Source organism: Budorcas taxicolor, chromosome 3 (assembly GCF_023091745.1).
Source record: "Budorcas taxicolor isolate Tak-1 chromosome 3, Takin1.1, whole genome shotgun sequence".
Taxonomy (NCBI): Eukaryota; Metazoa; Chordata; class Mammalia; order Artiodactyla; family Bovidae; genus Budorcas; species Budorcas taxicolor.
This window is the reverse complement of record NC_068912.1, coordinates 59,521,093-59,539,931: the sequence shown is the minus strand read 5'-3', so window position 1 is coordinate 59,539,931 and position 18,839 is coordinate 59,521,093. Positions and strand designations below refer to the sequence as shown.

The following is an 18,839-nucleotide window of genomic DNA, read 5'->3' as shown; positions in this document are numbered from 1 at the left end:
GGGAAAACACACGAAATAGATTTAATTCAACATCTGTTTATCTATACAGAGTTCTCCTGTCCACTGAACTTCCTATCACATGATGTTCACTCCAAAGAGTTACCTGTACATCCCTTTTTTCTCTCCAGGACTTTTTGATGACTTTGCAAACCAGTCAACAATTCAGCACAAAGGCATGAGGAGTCACGCTGGCATGTTGTGACTGAATCACACAATTACATAGGATGCGTCCCATTCTGAAAATGCCCAGACAGCAAATGGCAGAGGTAAATGGAATCAAACGTCAGAGGCAGCACAGTTTGAGGGAGACTTGAAACTCAGACTCCACCATCTAGGGGGAAGGTTTCCTGCTGTGCCATGGACTAAAGGTGACAGAAAATGACAGCAAGACTTCTAGGAACACCACTGACTGTGCTCTTCCTTGGTCTCTTTGGAATCCTGGAGGCAACAAAAATATCATGCAGAAATGAAGAAGGAGAAGCTGTGAATTGGTAAGTAAATAAAATGTAAGACTTGGTGCCTGCCAGTGGAAAGCCAAACTACTGGTGGTTACCTGGTTCACTGTGTGTTCTGAAGGAGACCTCTGCTCCACCTCTCCCCATAAGAGGAAAGGAAGTGAAAGCATGTAAATGGGCCATGTATCCAAGTAGGGATAGGCTCTGAATGAGGGAGTTTTCCCTTGAGAAGGAGCTGAGCAGTGCCTTGTGGGCCTGATTCATGCTTTCAGCAGGGCAAAGCTGGTGGCCAGAGAGGTGTGGGAGACCTGACAGCTTCTCTCATTTGGCAAGTTCTTTCAATTGCTTTGTGATTTTCCTAACAGAACCAGCATCCTTTTAAGTTGACTTTTTCCTGATAGTGGAGCATATACTTATGTGAAGGAGAAAGAGGGCTTGATGGTACACAGCACTGTTTGGTTAACCTTGTTTGTTGGGCAGGACTGGCAGTTGTTAACAGTGGGTGGGAGACCACTGATCTCCTGAAGTGTCAAAGTGGTGAAACACAGCTTTGCATTATAGTCATGGATTCTCCAAAAGCTCTGATCACTTCTTCACTCTTTAATTAGGGTATTTTGCCTTTATGGTTGGCATCAAGCTTTGTGTAAAGTTGAGGCTAGAGGACACAGATACACTCAATCACCCTCTCACCAGACAGTTACTGAGCACACACCAGTCCTGTGCTAAGTTTTGAAAATATAAATATGAATAAGGCATAGTTCTTACCCTTGAGGAGCTCATAGTTGTATGGTAAGGGTATAGATGGGGCATTAGAGAGGACGGAGCCCAAAAGACTTCTCTGGGAGACATTTGGAGAATAATTTTGAGTTGGTTAGAAAGACAAGGGAGATGTCAGGGCATCTCAGGCCAGTGGAGAAGCACTGAGGAGGTCCAGAGGCAATAAACAATGGGGAGAGTCTGGAAGCAGTTGAGTAATGTTTGTGCTTCAGGAGAACATGGGGAAATGGCAAGAGGGGAACTTAGAGAGATAAGTGAGGGCCAGGTCATGAAGGGCTTTATGGGTTAAACTGCTGAGTCTGAACTTGACCGTGAAAGGGAACTACTGAGGGACGTCAAGCAGGGACTTGAAAAAGTCAGATTTGCATTTTAGAAAGCCCACTGGCAGTACTGTGAAGGCCAGTTAGCCAGGAACCAGTGCAGAGTCATGGAGACCAGCGAGACTTCTGTAGCATAATTGGTGAGAAAAGTATCCAGACAATGTCTGGATACCCAAGTTAAAGAAGTAGAAGTAAAGCAGAAGAGCATCTGAGAAAACTTAGTAATGGATGGGCAGAGAGTAGTAGGAGAAAGGAAGATGTTAAGAAAGACTTACAGGTTGCTAGCTTCTGTGACTGTGTGAATGTGTCCCCTAAGAGTAGGGAATGAATAGATTTGTTGCACAATATCATGAACTTGGTTTCAAAAACATGGAGTTGGTCTCTGAACCATCTTTGCATTTGGGTTTATCTAGACCTCAGCAAGGCTATGGTTTTTCCTGTGGTCATGTATGGATGTGAGAGTTGGACTGTGAAGAAAGCTGAGCGCTGAAGAATTGATGCTTTTGAACTGTGGTGTTGGAGAAGACTCTTGAGAGTCCCTTGGACTGCAAGGAGATCCAACCAGTCCATTCTGAAGGAGATCAGCCCTGGGATTTCTTTGGAAGGAATGATGCTAAAGCTGAAACTCCAGTACTTTGGCCACCTCATGTGAAGAGTTGACTCATTGGAAAAGACTCTGATGCTGGGAGGGATTGGGGGCAGGAGGAGAAGGGGACAACATAGGATGAGATGGCTGGATGGCATCACCGACTCGATGGATGTGAGTTTGAGTGAACTCCAGGAGTTGGTGTTGGACAAGGAGGCCTGGCGTGCTGCAATTCATGGGGTCGCAAAGAGTCGGACACAACTGAGTGACTGAACTGAACTGAACTGAACTGAGACCTCAGTACAGAGATCTGGGCTAGAAATAGATTCAAGAATCTTCAGATTATACCTGGAGATGGTCACCCAGGAATATTGTTTATAAAAGCACTAGTCCTTAACTGGTGTGCCATGATAGTTCACAAACCTTTCATGGGTGGGCCATCAAATTGTGATCAACACAAAAAATTTATTTTTGCCACAACTGAATGGACATATCATTTAGCAGTATCTGTCAGAGAGAATGCTGAACAGAGCACACAGGGAGGCACAGTCTTGAGTCTACAACTTGCTGTGAGAGTTAAAGGCCAGAGGAACATAAGGTCAGCACCAAAGAATAATTTCATGTTTCCTGCCACATGTGAGGACCTGGCCCTGAGAGGCAGAAAGCCTGGATAGGGCAGGAAAGAGCATAAATAGAAGCATAAGACTGATGAGAACCCAATGAAAAGTGAAGATTTTCTGGGTAAAGTGAGATGCTGTTACTGGTAATAGTGAATGCATTACAATGTTTGGTTCAGTGTGAGTATTTGAGGGTTAAATGTGTGTTCATGCTATTAAAAGGTATTTGGCTAGATAAAGTCAATTTCACCTTTCAGGTTCTTTCGACAATGTCTGTAGACATTTTTGGTTGACACAACCAGGGAAATATGTACTACTGACAGGTAGAAGCCAGGGATACTACAATTCATAGGACAGCCCCCCAGAACAAAGAACAATGAGCCCCAAAATGTGAATAGAGCACACTGAGAAACCCTGGGCCAGATGATTCAAGAATGTCTGAATACCATGCAGGTCCAACCACCTCTCCATCCTGTGAGACAACCAAAGGAAACATACAAACAGGAGACAATAGTAAAGAAAAGTTACTTAGTTGGTTGGTCTTGGCCCTGAATCCTCAATGCAGAGTATGCCGATACACTGAGCTGAAGAACGTGGCTCAGGCCAGAGGCTCAAAACAGCCTGCACTGACTCTGATGCCCAAACCCAAATCTCAGATTCAGCCAGCCAGCTGCAAAGAGATGTGCATGCCACGCCCTTCAGGCAGCAGACACATCTAAGACTTCTCTAGTCCAGGCCCGGGCCTTGGCATTCTTACCAACTGTGGAAAGAATAGGAGAGCCATTCTCAATGTATGTGGGCTTTCACCACAGGGATCTCACACACCAGGCCAGTAAATGTTTTCAGAACACGCACAGTCAGATTTGTATTTCCTTCTCTGGGAAGGAGCAACAGTAAGGGTGGAATATAAGAGGTAGAAAGCTTGAGCAAATCCCTCTCCTTAAACTTCAAGACCTTCTGTGAAATATAGGTGAAATGATAAGTGCTTGACAGTGACTACCATCAAGAAAATAGTCAGTCCAGCCCTCAGAATGGGAGAAAATAACTGCAAACAAAGCAACTGACAAAGAAATTAATCTCCAAAATATATAAGCAGCTCATACAGCTCAATATCAGAAAAACAAATAACCCAATCAAAAGATAGGCAAAATACTTAGACACTTCTCCAAATAAGACATAAACATATGAAAAAGATGCTCAACATCACTCATTATTAGAGAAGTGAAAATAAAAACTACTATGAGATATCACCTTACACTAATCAGAATGGCCATCATCAAAAAATCTACAAACAATAAATGCTGAAGAGGCTATGGAAAAAAAGGAACCCTCCTGCACTATTGGTGGGAATGTAAACTGATACAGCCATTATGGAGAACAGTATGAAGAGTCCTTAAAAAGCTAGGAATAAATTCACCATATGGTCCCACAATCCCACTATTGGGCATATACCCTGAGAAAACCACAATTCAAAAAGATACATTTACCCCAATGTTCATTGCAGCACTATTTACAACAGCCAGGACATGGAAGCAATAGATGCCCATTGACAGATGAATGGATAAAGAAGATGTGGTATGTATATGCAATGGAATATTTCTCAATCATAAAAAGGAACAAACTTGAGTCATTTGTAGTGAGGTGGATGAACCTACAGCCTGTTATACAGAGTGAAGTAAGTCAGAAAAAGAAAAATATATCAAGGCACATATGTGGAATCTAGGAAAATGGTACTGATGAACCTATTTGCAGGGAAGGAATGGAGACATAGACATAGAGAACAGACTTGTGAACACAGCAGGGGAAGGAGAGGGCGTGATGAATTGAGAAAGTAGCATTGACATATATACACTACCATGTGTAAGACAGAGAGCTACTGGGGAACAGCTGTATAACACAGGGAGCCCAGCCTGGCGCTCTGTGATGACCTAGAGGGATGGGATAGCAGAAGGGGAGGGGAGCTCAAGAGGAAGGCGTGATGAATGTATGTGTGCGTACCCACACACTCATGCCTGATTCACATTGTTGTATGGCAGAAATCAATACAATGTTGTAAAGCAATTATCCTCCAAATAAATAAATTATTTTTTTAAAAATGTAACAGTAAATGTTAGTAATTCATAATTATTTCCTTTGTTAGGTTTACCTTTTATAAGTTGCCCAAAAAGCAAAACGAGGAAAGCAGAGAGACTGGGTTAGAGTACCTGTACCTAGACTCTACAACCAGAAGCTGGAGTAGGAGTAAGCAACTAATGAATGCCTCCACGAGTGTTTTGGGAAGGACATTACAACAACTGTATGAAGCATCTGCCTCTGAGGTATGTTATAGTTAATCATTCATTTGAATCACATAAAATGCATTATACAGACTCCAAAGCTTCCAAAAAGTTATAATTGCTCACATACCCAACCCCCAATCCTAGCAACTGGAATTAAGTTAACTCAGAATCTCAATCAACCTAACCAAGACCTTAGGGGATATGTCAACAGACTCTACAGCAATGCCAAATTGTTGATACATTTAGCATTATGTCCAATGGCATCACTGAACTAATTACACATTGAAATCTTTTGGCTGCCAAACTCTGCCAATTTTCTCAGTACTGGCTATCTTAGCCCTTTAAAGGGAACTAGAGAGAAGAGTGCTTTTCTATTACAATGCAGTATAGATCTATTGTCAATATGCCATGAGTTATGGGTTGTTCATGCCATAGTGTGATGAGTTTGATGGGAAAAGTAAAGGGTTCCGCTTGGTCTTCCTTTTAATTAATCATTTTCAAAATAGTAGGTTAAGAGCTAGGACTGGGTTCGATCTGTACCTAGGTTACTAGGTTAAGAACTAGTTCAAGGCCCTGGAACTAACTTGCCTGTATGGAGACTAAATCTGCTATCTGGACTTCATCAGGCTTTCCCGATGGCTCAGCGGTAAAGAATCAGCCTGCAAATGCAGGAGATGCAGGAGTCATGGGTTTGAACCCTGGATTGGGAAGATCCCCTGGAGAAGGAAATGGCAACCCACTCCAGCATGCTTGCCTGAAAATTCCATGGACAGAGGAGTCTGGCAGGCTACAGTCCAAAGTGTCACAAAGAGTAAGACATGACTGAGTGGCTGAGCACACACACTGGACTTCATCAGGCAATGAACAAACCAGCCAAAGGGACACGGGTAAATAGGCTTAGTGCCTCTGCGCAGTCTCCCAACATCCAGGCAACATCTGCTGTTCAGTGACAAGATACTGTTTTTCAACCAGAGATGACAAGTAAATCAAACAATGATTAATATCCAGTTACACTCATCTATGGGCTTTCCTTGTGGCTCAGCTGGTTAAGAATCCACCTGCAATGCAGGAGACCTGGGTTCGATCCCTGGTTTGGGAAGATCCCCTGGAAAAGGGAAAGGCTACCCACTCCAATATTCTGGCCTAGAGAATTTCATGGACTGTAAAGTTCCTGGGGTCAAAAAGAGTCAGACATGGCTGAGTGACTTTCACTTCACTTCACTTCATATTCATCTATGCATTTCCTAACAATTTGTTGAGAAGTAAAAATGTGAAATAACTCAACACTTAACAATGTGCTGGGCCTTTACATATGTCAACTAATTTAATTCCCACAACAATTCTGAGTTAGACTGTAGCACTACTGAAAGTGTTAGTCGCATAGTCATGTCCAACTCCATGCGGACCCATGGACTGTAGCCCACCAGGTTCTTCTGTCCATGGGATTATCCAGGCAAGCATACAACAGTGGGTTGCCATTCCCTTCACAAGGGGATCTTCCCGACCCAGGGATTGAACCTGTCCCCTGCACTGCAGGCAGATTCTTTACCATCTGAGATGCCGTAGTGCACAGGGCTATTTGAACATTTACTTGAAATGTGTGGAGAGCTGTCTCTGTGTGTGCAAATATTTCACTGTATTCACCTGTCATTAACACCAGCCTTCAGAGTCAAGTTACCAAGTCAAAACTTACTTGTAAGCTATTTGAATACATGTGATGTTCCAAACACTGTCCTAGAGACTTTTAGAAATTCTTCAGTCTCAGCAACAAGCCTGTTTTGAATTAATAAATTATTATGTAAAATCAAAACTACCTGCAGGTGCTTCTGCTTTCCAAGGTTGGCAGTGGGAAACCCTAGAGTATAACCCATCAATGAAAAAATAAACATATTCTTCCCCTCCCCACTTCACACTGCCCAAGAAGAGAAAGGAAAGAGTAACACTGCAAAGCCTCTGTCATTTATCTTAGTTGGGGAGGATGGGTCTTAGTTTGACAAACTATAATAATAATCTTTGGAAGTGCAAAGGTAGTCCCAGAGCCTAGGAGGGCAGGAGAGCTAAACTGCTCTGCAAAAAAAAAAAAAAAAAGTAGATGGAAGCTAGGAATTCAAAAGTAGACAATACATGGAGGGAGACTGAGGCAGGTCAGCTTGGTAATGTAAAACCATTCAATGTTTCATAGCTTCAGTAAGCCCTGCTCACACACAATGCCATGAGTGGTGGATTCTGGAAGAAAATGACAGTAGAGGGGCTGATTGCCATGTTTGATTAGCATAGAGCCAAAAAAAGAATAACAATAATAGGGGGTGATATTCAGATAAGACTGAACGCTCTTTGGAAGTTGAACATATGTGCCAGAAGTGACCATGAAGATACAACTTTCCCGTCTTCTGACCCAGAACTGAACTTCTAACAGAAAGCAGAAAGCAAGATCAGACTAACTGGTTTTAAATCTCAGATGTCAAGTTAAGATAATATCTGGGGTTATGTTGGGAAATACTTTCCTTCTTCTACTTTTGTGTCAATAAATGAGAACCTTCCATATACCTTGACAATAACACTTAGACCATATCACAGTTGCCTATATTTGCCTGACTATATTCCCAGCTAGACTGGGGACCGTAACCTTCTTGTTCAACATCCAGTAGTAAAAGAAGTCAAATCCAGCTAAGAGTTAAAGAAATAAAGATGTCCAAAGGCACAGGAATAGGTCTGCCTATTCTTTTTTTTATTATTATTTTTATTTATATTGGAGCACAGTTGATTAGCAATGCTGTGTTAGTTTCAGGTGCACAGTAAAGTGATTCAGTTATATACACACGTGTGTCTATTCTTTTTCAAATTATTTTCCCATTTAGTTTATTACAGAATACTGAGCAGAATTCCCTGTGCTATACAGCAGGTCTTTGTTGGTTATCTATTTTAAATATAGCAGTGTGTACATGTCAGTCCCAAACTCCTAATCTATCCCTCCTCCCCATCATTCCCCCCTACCCCGGTACCATAAATTTATTCTCTTAGTCTGTGAGTCTGTTTTGTAAAAAAGCTCCTTTGCATCATTTTTTAAGATGCTGCATATAAATGATATCATAAGATATTTGTCTTTCTGTCTGACTTACTTCACTTAGTATGATAATCTCCGGGCCCTATTGTTCGTTCATGACTTTTCCTCTTTGTAAGAGGGCCTCTCTTCACTAGAGTCGCATCCCATTTAATCCTAGCTGATCGTCCTAGTTAGAATGATAAACTTCATCTATTGGAGAATTATGTTCCTCATCAAATCTTCCCAGAGGCCCTCCACATTGTACCCTAAAGGCACACAATGGCCTTGTTACCACATTCCACACAGGCTCATAGAATAACTGTCAGAGTTCTCCAGTGGAGAATATGAATGCCAACTGTAGCTATGGTCAATTATGGAAAATGCAGGTAAGAAAACAACTTATTTCCCCGAATATCCCTAAACATAGTAGCCAAAAATGCTATACAGACTACCTTATGCCTTTAAAAAAAATGGTTTTAGATGAAATCAAATAATGAAGCAACTGTAAGAGACTCTTATTTTCTTCTCAGAGAAAAACAAAAGCCTTTTGTACAGAGATGGGTTGTCCTTTCCTGCTTTTAATTATTAATATATTGCTGAGACTTCGTACTATTGACATTATTGGCTTCATTTAAAGTCACTGCCTCTGTATAGTATCATGTAAGAAACGAATCGCCAGTCTACGTCCGATGCAGGATACAGCATGCTTGGGGCTGGTGCACGGGGATGACCCAGAGAGATGTTATGGGGAGGGAGGCGGGAGGGGGGTTCATGTTTGGGAACACAAGTACACCCGTGGTGGATTCATGTCAATGTATGGCAAAACCAATACAGTATTATAAAGTAAAATAAAGTAAAAATAAAAATTAAAAGAAAAAAGTCACTGCTTCATGATACAACTGAAATGGAGTGACACTGAACAAATAGAAGCAAGTTTCCAAAACATGACAAAAAGACACTATCAAAGTAATAGCTTCATTTTGACTCAGAGAGTTGGCAAACTGTTTGGAGAATTTACTAGCATTTTGCCTTACCAGAGGAAATCCAATATCACATATTCAATTACACCACATTTTTTAAGCAGGGAAATGTCAAGTTGGAAAGGTGAAGTGACACAGAGAAATAAATTGAAGAAAAATCCTCCACTAACAAAGAGGTAGTAGAAGCAGAGAATGAGGGATTCTGATTAAACAGGAAGCTATGACCAAGTGGTAAAGCACAAAGTAGGCAGAGGAAATCAAACCCTGACAGCCATTTCTGCGCTGTGTCTATAATATCAATGGAAAAAGCCCAGACGTAATCCTGGCTGGTTGTTCCTACTTCATTTCCTGAACAAATATTTAAGGACTCCTTTATTATACACTGGTTGCTTCGTCAGAAACATGAGTCCAAAACAACTGGGAGAAATAAGAACATTGCCCTCACACACATCACAGAGCGCAGGGTTCCTGTCACACAAGTGCAAAGCTGAGGATGGGCTTCTTGTCTCCTGCCTTGCATGCCACAGAATTCAGATTGATGGGAAATCTGCCTACTAGGGGAATGGATGATTTCTCATGTGTATTAATGAAAGTTCTGTATTGTAGGCTGGGTAGCCGGTAGAAATGTTGTCAGCGAAAAATGTTTATGAGTGAAAGACTTATGCCATTATAACCTTAAAATATTCCTGCAGAATAACAGCACAGCCTATCTAATATACAATGATGGAGTCCCTAAATCCGTGAATTACAGCAGAAAGTATGGACACACCAAAGGTATGACAAAGGCTCTTATTTCTCTTTCCTACTGGAAGTCAGCATTTTCTTAAAACATCCTATCTTTGGTAGGTTTATATTCCACACTAAAAAGATAGCTTTTCTTTTTAATGGTCTGAGTTATCAAGATGAGTGATTCCTGTATCACATTTTATAATGATATAATTTGACTTTGAAATATCCTTCACATGAATACCATTTTATTTCTCAACATTTTTAAAATATACTTTAAAGCAGAAATACAAGCATTTGACTACTGAAAATACTAGCCAGACTCTGTGTGTGTGTGTGTGTGTGTGTGTGTGTGTGTACACACATTTTAGTCAAACTTATAGAAGTATAATTTACATAGAATAAAATTCACTCTTCTTAGTCCCATTTAAAATACAGTAAACATTTTTGAAAAAGTATTTTAAAATAATTTTCATATTATAGTAAATTTGTAAATAATTATATATTATAATGATTTTATTATAGGGATTTTTATATTTTTCTATTTGTAAACTATGTATATAAGTATGTGTGTTGTTGAAGTCAAAATGATAGTAAACAAAAAATTTGTAATGCTAATATTCATTAGCTAATTACACTTAATCTTGTTGTTTAGTCACAAAGTCATGTTTAACTCTTTTGTGACTCCATGGACTGTATCCTACCAGGCTCCTGAAAAATGGGATTTTCCAGGCAAGAATACTGGAGTGGGTTGCCGTTTTCTCCTCCAGGTGATTTTCCTGACCCAAGGATCAAACATGGTTCTCCTGCACTGCAGGCAGATTCTTTACCACTGAGTCACCTGGGAAGCCCCAGTTGCGTCTAATATTTTTTACTTTTTCTATAATATATATTTTGAAATATTTTTTATAAAACTTTTTTAGTGACTACTTCAAACTTTTTTCAACTTAATATACCATGAATAACTTCCCATGGCAATAAGTATTTTTCAGAAGGTTCCCAAATCAAATGCCTTCAGGGTCAGGAAAACGATGTCAGCAAGCCAAGGGGGCTGAATTGGCAGGTCACTAGAGAACTGGCGAGTACACACATGGTCTAAAGAAGCAGTTACCACTCAGCTTGCCTTGTGGCAATGTGATTTTTTCCAGAGAAAATGAGGAGTTTGTGGAAAATCCGTTTTTAATTGTTGGCAAAGAATTCGAAGTTTTAAAAATAATCTGCAAGCATAATAACATGTATCTTCAGGTTAGACTTGGCCTGTGGGCTGCCAGTTTGAAACCTCTGATGAAGAATTTAATTTGTAATGGCTGTCAAACGCCATGAGCAACTTAGCTTTTGATTTAGCTAAGTTGCCCTCCTGATGGTCTTATTTGCCACATCCTGCCACGTTCTGCAAACTCTTCTTTACCAACCTCCCACCACCATTGTCACTCCACTCTGTTAGTTGATACAAGGGCTCAGAAAGAAGATTGGAAATGGAGTGAATCCTGATGTCATATGGCAGAGTTCTCTGCCAACAAGTGCTCCAACATCCTGTGGCACTTGTACCAGGAAGTTAGGATTTCAGACAAACAGCATACTCATCTGGGCAGAAGAGAGACCCTGAGGTCATCCAGCTCTGTGAGGCAACTGAACTTTGAACATATTCCATCTCGACACAGGTGTTGATTCCACAGTCACTGAGACAGCAGCAGTGTGCTTTCTTAAAGTATGTTCTTTGAAAAAGAAATAACTGGCAGGCATTTGGTTTCTACTCTAACACTAAGGCAAGCATGACTTTTATGTCTGCTTGGTCATGTGCAAACCAGAAAGCCAAGTTAGCATACCCAAATTATCCTGATATATTTACAAACACAGAAATAGTCATAGGTGCCTGTTGGACAGAGTTCTTTGTGCCATGTCACAAGATGTTGAAAATCTTTCAGTTTTCTTCCTTTCTGGCTTTCATACTGTCTGCTCCAGAGATTTTTAGAAAATACAAGTAACTAGGATGCTTTAGCGGAGAAGGCAATGGCACCCCACTCCAGTACTCTTGCCTGAAAAATCCCATGGATGGAGGAGCCTGGTGGGCTGTAGTCCATGGGGTCACTGAGAGTCAGACACGACTGAGCGACTTCACTTTAACTTTTCACTTTCATGCACTGGAAAAGGAAATGGCAACCCACTCCAGGGTTCTTGCCTGGAGAATCCCAGGGACGGGGAAGCCTGGTGGGCTGCTGTCCACGGGGTCGCACAGAGTCGGACATGACTGAAGCGACTTAGCAGCAGCAGCAGCAGGATGCTTTAGAACATGGCTTCCTTCATCCTCATCCACCGCCCCCCGCCCCGCCTTTTCTGCTTCTTTTTTTTCAAACTTGTGAAATTGGGTGACTTCTCCACATAAATGAGCATCAGTTTCTCACAACAAATTACAGCAAAAACATTTTTTCATTTGATATTTTCTCTTTCAACTATGTTTTTCAGCTGGGTTTTGAAAATAGCTTAGCTGCTTAGCAGTAAAAACATTATCTGAAGCTTGCCAGGTGACTATAGTCTATCGAGGTCAAACTCCAATTTAGCAAATTTGCATTCTGCCAAAACAAATTTTCCTTGTAGTTTCAACATGAAATGCCTCTTAACTCTTCACAGGGTGTCTGCGCTAGCTCCCTTTTGTGTCGGGTTACCATCAGTAATGGGGCAATGTGATGTGTACCTGAAATGGTTTTGAAATCTTTGAAAAAGAACATTATCCTTGTCATTATTAACCTAAGGAAACATTAGCCTGAAGTTTAAATGGCTTAAATGTTGTAGCTTTGAACTCTGTTTTTAAAGAAGGCTTGTTTTTCTAATTTATCTGTATTAACTGTATCTGGTAGGTGTACTTCTGTGGAACAGAGTCCAGGGGTTCTGGTTGATTCATTCCATTCCCCATTTTCCTCCAGTTCCTGAAGAAGGCTATGATTATCCACCCACAGGGAGACGAAATGGACAAGCTGGCATCTGTATAACTTTCAAGTACAACCAGTATGAAGCAATAGGTAACATTAGAGTGTTTAAAAAAAGACATAATATTTAAGAAGGGATTTGGAAATTATGAATAAATGTATTACTTCATTTGCTTCTCTATTCATAAACCCTGATACCTAGATTCCAATGTTGGTTTTGCCATGATGAGATCTTGGGCAGGCTCACTTACTGAACCTTGGTTTCCTGGTCCAAGGAAGTCTTTGAACTTGATCAGAAGTGGTAGTTTCAAATGTCTAAAGGGGCCAGGCAGGTGACAAAACTGGGTGGCACCAGTGGACATCGCATGGGCAGTGGGGAATTTGACAAAATGGGGTGTTAACTCTCCACTAGCTTTCCTCGAAAGCTGCAACTCCATTATGTTGTGGCTCCATGAGAATGAACATCTCCATATTTTTCAGAGGAAGCAGAAATCTAGGGGCACAGTAAAGTAGAAAAGAGAGAGAGAAAGAGAAATTGAGGGAGAAAGAGATCTTATGAGTTTCTAATATGGTCTCCACCTTATTTTTTAAATTGTGCAGACCTCATGTTGCTTACAGGCCACCAACGTGACACTTCTGAGCCTCAAGCAGATGATTTTCCCTTAAGATCTCAAGCTCAAGCGGCCAAAAATACTTGGACTTTAAAAATCCAAAGTGCAAATGAGGAGGAGAAGTAGTAATGGTATTTTACCAATCATTTTTTACTGAGGGAGCTGCTAAATAGTAAAGAGTGATTTGTTCTAATATAGGAGGTTTCAAATATGATTTTTTTAAATCAAATTTCCATCTGATGGAAAGGATCACTGAGCCTCTTACCCAAATTAAGCCCTGGTCTAGCTAGCTGAGCTCCTGCAAAGTTTAGAGAGCTTAATAGCATAGAGACTGGGTGTTCACGGTGATAAATTGGTCATTCTTGGAGCTGGATGGTCAGTATATGGGTGTTTTCTACTTTTGCATGTTTACACATAGGATAAAAAACACATGGTCTCCAAGGCCAGCCTGCCAGGGCTTGAATATCAACTTCTTCAGTTACAAGTTTTATAGCTTTGGGCATAAATTCACCATTAATTTATCTATAAAATGAGGATTGTGATAAAATAATTTACCCAATAATTAGGTAATATTCTTATGATTAAATTAGTAAACCCATGTAATAAAAAGTAGGGAGTGCTCAATAGGTGTCAACTATTTTAATCAAAAGTTTGAAGGCTATTGGCTTAAAGAAGGAAATATTTTCATTTTTGTTTTTTGTTCTGTTCAGTGTTTTAATTCACAACAAGATCTAAAATGCCAACAAGCTTTTCCATTTGTATCTTAATTCTCAACTTTTCTTTACTGTTTGTGGTTCAGACTCTCAGCTCTTGGTCTACAACCCAAACATTTACAGCTGCTCCATCCCTGTAACCTTTCACATGGAGCTCATCCACATGCCCCAGCTGTGTGCTGGATCCAGCTCCTCAGAGATCCCAGGCCGGCACCTGGCCACACTTCAGTCAGCCCAGGGACAAAAATTCCTCCATTTTGCCAAGTCTGATTCTTTTCTTGACGGTAAGAAAGACCATCATCAAAACGATATGTTGTAACAGTGCTGTTGGACTCACTTTGGATTGCAAAGAGCAAATATACTGATCATTTAAGGGTGTAGAAATAGAAAAGGAGGGAAGACAAAAAAAGGAAAGGGAAAAGGGACATCAACGATCAATTCAAACAATAGCCATTTGAATAGAAGGATTGCTGATCCATCCAAAAAAAGTATATCACAACCATCTAGCTGCTGCCGCTGCTGCTGCTAAGTCGCTTCAGTCGTGTCCGACTCTGTGCAACCTCATAGATGGCAGCCCACCAGGCTCCCCCATCCCTGGGATTCTCCAGGCAAGAACACTAGCTAGAGGCCAGTAAAGACTCAGTCTCCAGCCTCAGCTGGGCACAGAATCAAGCTTTCTTCCTTTTCTTTCACTCCCTAGGTAATTATTTTAAGCCTTCCTTACCCTCAAGTCGTTTACCTTTCCCGGTCTCTTCACTCATCTTCACCTTTTCCTTCACAGAGCGAATAGAGGGAGAAACCACTCCAAGTGCACTCTCCACCCTCATCATGTCTACTTTCATTCCTTTTTACCAGGTTCCTCCCTTCCCAACAGAAGCAGTGCCCCCCTGTGCCCTAGAAATTATCCCGGCTCAGAATACATGGATTCTTACATTCAATCTGTTTTCCCTCTTGTATTTTAGCCTACCTACTCTACAAGCCCCAAACATTCCAAAAAAAATCCTCCCTCAATTCTAGATTCCCTATATCTCTGTTTTTTTTCTTTTCTTCTAAATTTATTTTTAGAAAACTCTTTAGGGTCTTTACCTGCTCACTGCTCCTTGACTACAGTCTTGCTTCTCTGTATCTATCCCCAGTCACCCATGACAGCATTAATTGACCTCAGTCTTCCTTCCTTGCTTCCTTCCTTTAATAGTGAATAAATTTATTGAATGCCTACTACCTGTCAAGCCCTGAGGTAGGCATGAGAGATCCCCAAATTAACAGGACAGAAGTAGCTTCTGCAGGATTTGGCACAGTTGGAACAGTTTCCTTTCTGAAACTTTCCCCTCCCTGAGTCCTGGCAGTATAGTCTTCTGGTCTTCCTCCTGCTTTTAAGTCTCTTCTGCCATGTCCTCTTCCTCTGCATACTCCTTCTGTGACTAGGCTGCCCTGTGGTCCTCTACTCATCCTTATCTCATCTACAATGCATTTGAGGCAATTCCAGCTAGCCCTTGAGAGATTCCCAAATCTAGATCTTCATCCAAGGCCTGTGTTCTAAACAGATGTATCCAACAGTGAGTGGCAGAGCCACATAAAATTCAACATGTCAAACTCACTTCATCATTATCCCTCACATATCTTACCCCTTTTCTCATATTCTGCATAGTCACCTGGAAACTCTCATTCCCTCTTTTTTTCTCACTGCCCCCCCCCATATCAAATCATCAAATACAATCAGTCCCGCATTAGAGGCAGACGCTTTAACCTCTGAGCCACCAGGGAAGCTCCAGGTCCTTAATAACTCTCACTTTTTCTCTTTGTCATGGCCATAGTCTACACTTGTGCTTGTTATCACAGTTATTATGACAATTTCGTGTTTTTCCTCTCTCCAGTCTAATGCAGTCTTCTCAATTCATCCTGCACATTGTTTCTCAGTTTATATTTATGATCGTAAATCAGTTTCTATTAATTCCCCCACTCAGTTCAGTTCAGTTGCTCAGTAGTGTCTGACTCTTTGCGACTCCATGAACTGCAGCACGCCAGGCCTCCCTGTCCACCACCAAGTCCCAGAGTTCACCCAAACCCATGTCCATTGTGTTGGTGATGCCATCCAACCATCTCATCCTCTGTCATCCCCTTCTCCTCCTGCCCTCAATCGTTCCCAGCATCAGGGTCTTTTCAAATGAGTTGGCTCTTCACATCAGGTAGCCAAAGTATTGGAGCTTCAGCTTCAACATCAGTCCCTCCAATGAACATGCAGGACTGATCTCCTTTAGGATGGACTGGTTGGATCTCCATGCAATCCAAGGGACTCTCAAGAGTCTTCTCCAACACCACAGTTCAAAAGCATCATTTGTTTGGTGCTCAGCTTTCTTTATAGTCCAACTGTCACATCCATACATGACTACTGGAAAAACCATAGCCTTGACTAGACGGACCTTTGTTGGTGAAGTAATGTCTCTGCTTTTCAATATGCTGTCTAGGTTGGTCATAACTTTCCTTCCAAGGAGCAAGCGTCTTTTAATTTCATGGCTGCAGTCACCATCTGCAGTGATTTTGGAGCCCCCCAAAATAACGTCAGCCACTGTTTCTACTGTTTCCCCACCTGTTTGCCATGAAGGGATGGGATCAGATGCCATGATCCTAGTTTTCTGAATGTTGAGTTTTAAGCCAACTTTTTCACTCTCTTCTTTCACTTTCATCAAGAGGCTCTTTAGTTCTTCACTTTCTGCCATAAGGGTGGTGTCATCTGAATATCTGAGGTTATTGATATTTCTCCCGACAATCTTGATTCCAGCTTGTGCTTCTTCCAGCCCAGCGTTTCTCATGATGTACTCTGCATATAAGTTAAATAAGCAGGGTGACAATATACAGACTTGACATACTCCTTTTCCTATTTGGAACCAGTCTGTTGTTCCATGTCCAGTTCTAACTGTTGCTTCCTGACCTGCATAACGATTTCTCAAGAGGCAGGTCAGGTGGTCTGGTATTCCCATCTCTCTCAGAATTTTCCACAGTTTATTTTTGATCCCACACTAACACTCCTTAAAAAATTCTCTGTTGAGGACTTCCCTGGTGGTACAGTGGATAAGAATCTGCCTGCCAATGCAAGGGACAGGGGTTCAGTCCCTGGCCTAGGAAGATTCTACCTGCCTCAGAGCAACTAAGCCCCTGCACCACAACTACTGAGCCCTCACTCTAGAGCCCATGAGCCACAGCTACTGAAGCCTGCATGCCCAGGAGCCAGTAAGCTGCAACTACTGAGCCATGTGCTGCAACCACTGAAGCCCATGAGCCTAGAGCCTGGGCTCCAAAACAAAAGCCACTGAGTGAGAAGCCCTGTGCACTGCAACTAGAGAGTAACCCCTGTTCTCCACAGTTAGAGAAAGCCCGCATGCAGCAATGAAGATCCAGAGCAATGGAAATAAAGTTAACTAATTTAGAATAAATAAATAAAATACAGTATTAAAAAATTTCCCATTGATTTCAGGAAAATTCATATACTCTGGCCTGGTTTATAAAGATTTCTAGATGCTGGCCTCTGATTTTCTCTAGCCTTCGTCTTTCCAAAGGTCTTTTCAGGACAAAAACATATATTGCTCCCTTGTTTGTCCAGAACAGAAGACATTTTCAGCACCAATATCATCTTAGTAATAATGATAATAACTTTTGTTTTCATATCATTTTAGCATTTACAAAATGTTCTCCCATCCACTCTTTCAATCATGTTGGTTTTATTATGCTTGTGACATCCACATATCAGGCATGAGTGATGATTCTCTTCCTGAGGATATTTTTAGGATTTATCTAAGAATAAATGTTAACCTCACTATTTTTCTCTTTATAAACTCAAGACATCTTTGCAGCCTGGATGGCTCAACAGTTGAAGACACACTTGCTAGCAGAAACCTGGCAGCGAAAGAGACAAGAGCTTCCTTCAAACTGCTCCCTTCCTCACCATGTCTACAATATCAAAGCAATTAAGATATCTAGACACTCTTATTTCAGCTCTTATCAGGATCATGCCAAATGGTGTATTTCCCCCAAGGGCACCAAAAATCACTGGACATGTATTGGAGACCTAAATCGGAGTCCATACCAAGCCTTCAGAAGTGGTGGATTCATCTGTACCCAGAATCAGCACATTTACCGAGCATTTCAAGGATTAGTTTTATATTATGAGAACTGTAACTAAACTTGGTGAAAGGACATATGTGCTACCATTTTCAACACTGATAAGGGGTCTTCTACTAGATTAATTCTTTATCTATTAAAAGCCTGTGAATTTACTTATTGTCCATCATCATCTTAGTCATTCAGTCATGTCCAGCTCTTTGAGACGTCATGGACTGTAGCCCACCAGGCTCATCTGTCCATGGGATTTTTTCAGGCAAGAATACTGGAATGGGTTGCCATTTCCTTCTCCAGTACTTATGATCCACATATCATCAAATAAAATGCTTTTCTCCCATGGCTACTGTGTTTCTTCCAAATAGTGGCAATTTATCTACTTTCATTTATATGCCATAAACATGCATATATATATATATATATATATATATACACATATATATAATTAATAAAATATGTATTTATTATATATATATATATTTAAATATATATATAAAATGAAAGGAGTGAAAGGAAAAGGTTTTGTTCCAGATTAGTCAGCTCTCAATTGTCCATGGAGTGACTGGCCATCTCCTAGAGTAATTTCATCTTCACAAAGAATTCCTTGACTCTCCTCCTCGCCCCTTTTTGAAGAAGAGACATTTCTATCTCTCTGTACATCAAACTACTTAGTCATTTTCCTCCTAAAGTTCTTT

The 18,839-nt window shown here is 41.0% G+C and overlaps 1 protein-coding gene across 1 annotated transcript; it reads left to right on the top strand.

The window, feature by feature from the left end:
• Nucleotides 1-378: 378 nt before the first annotated feature.
• Nucleotides 379-18,208, top strand: DNASE2B (deoxyribonuclease 2 beta). The gene is made up of 6 exons (XM_052637573.1): nt 379-491; nt 4,896-5,073; nt 9,750-9,831; nt 12,705-12,800; nt 14,118-14,315; nt 17,868-18,208. Exons 1-6 carry the CDS (start codon nt 379-381, stop codon nt 18,206-18,208), a joined length of 1,008 nt encoding a protein of 335 aa, XP_052493533.1.
• Nucleotides 18,209-18,839: the final 631 nt, after the last annotated feature.

Excerpts from the sequence above, each read along its gene's own strand:
- DNASE2B (XM_052637573.1), top strand. The coding sequence starts at position 379 with ATGACAGCAAGACTTCTAGGAACACCACTGACTGTGCTCTTCCTTGGT. Across the intron at positions 492-4,895 it reads GAAGGAGAAGCTGTGAATTG|GTTTACCTTTTATAAGTTGC; the intron begins GTAAGTAAATAA and ends TTCCTTTGTTAG. Across the intron at positions 12,801-14,117 it reads CAACCAGTATGAAGCAATAG|ACTCTCAGCTCTTGGTCTAC; the intron begins GTAACATTAGAG and ends TTTGTGGTTCAG.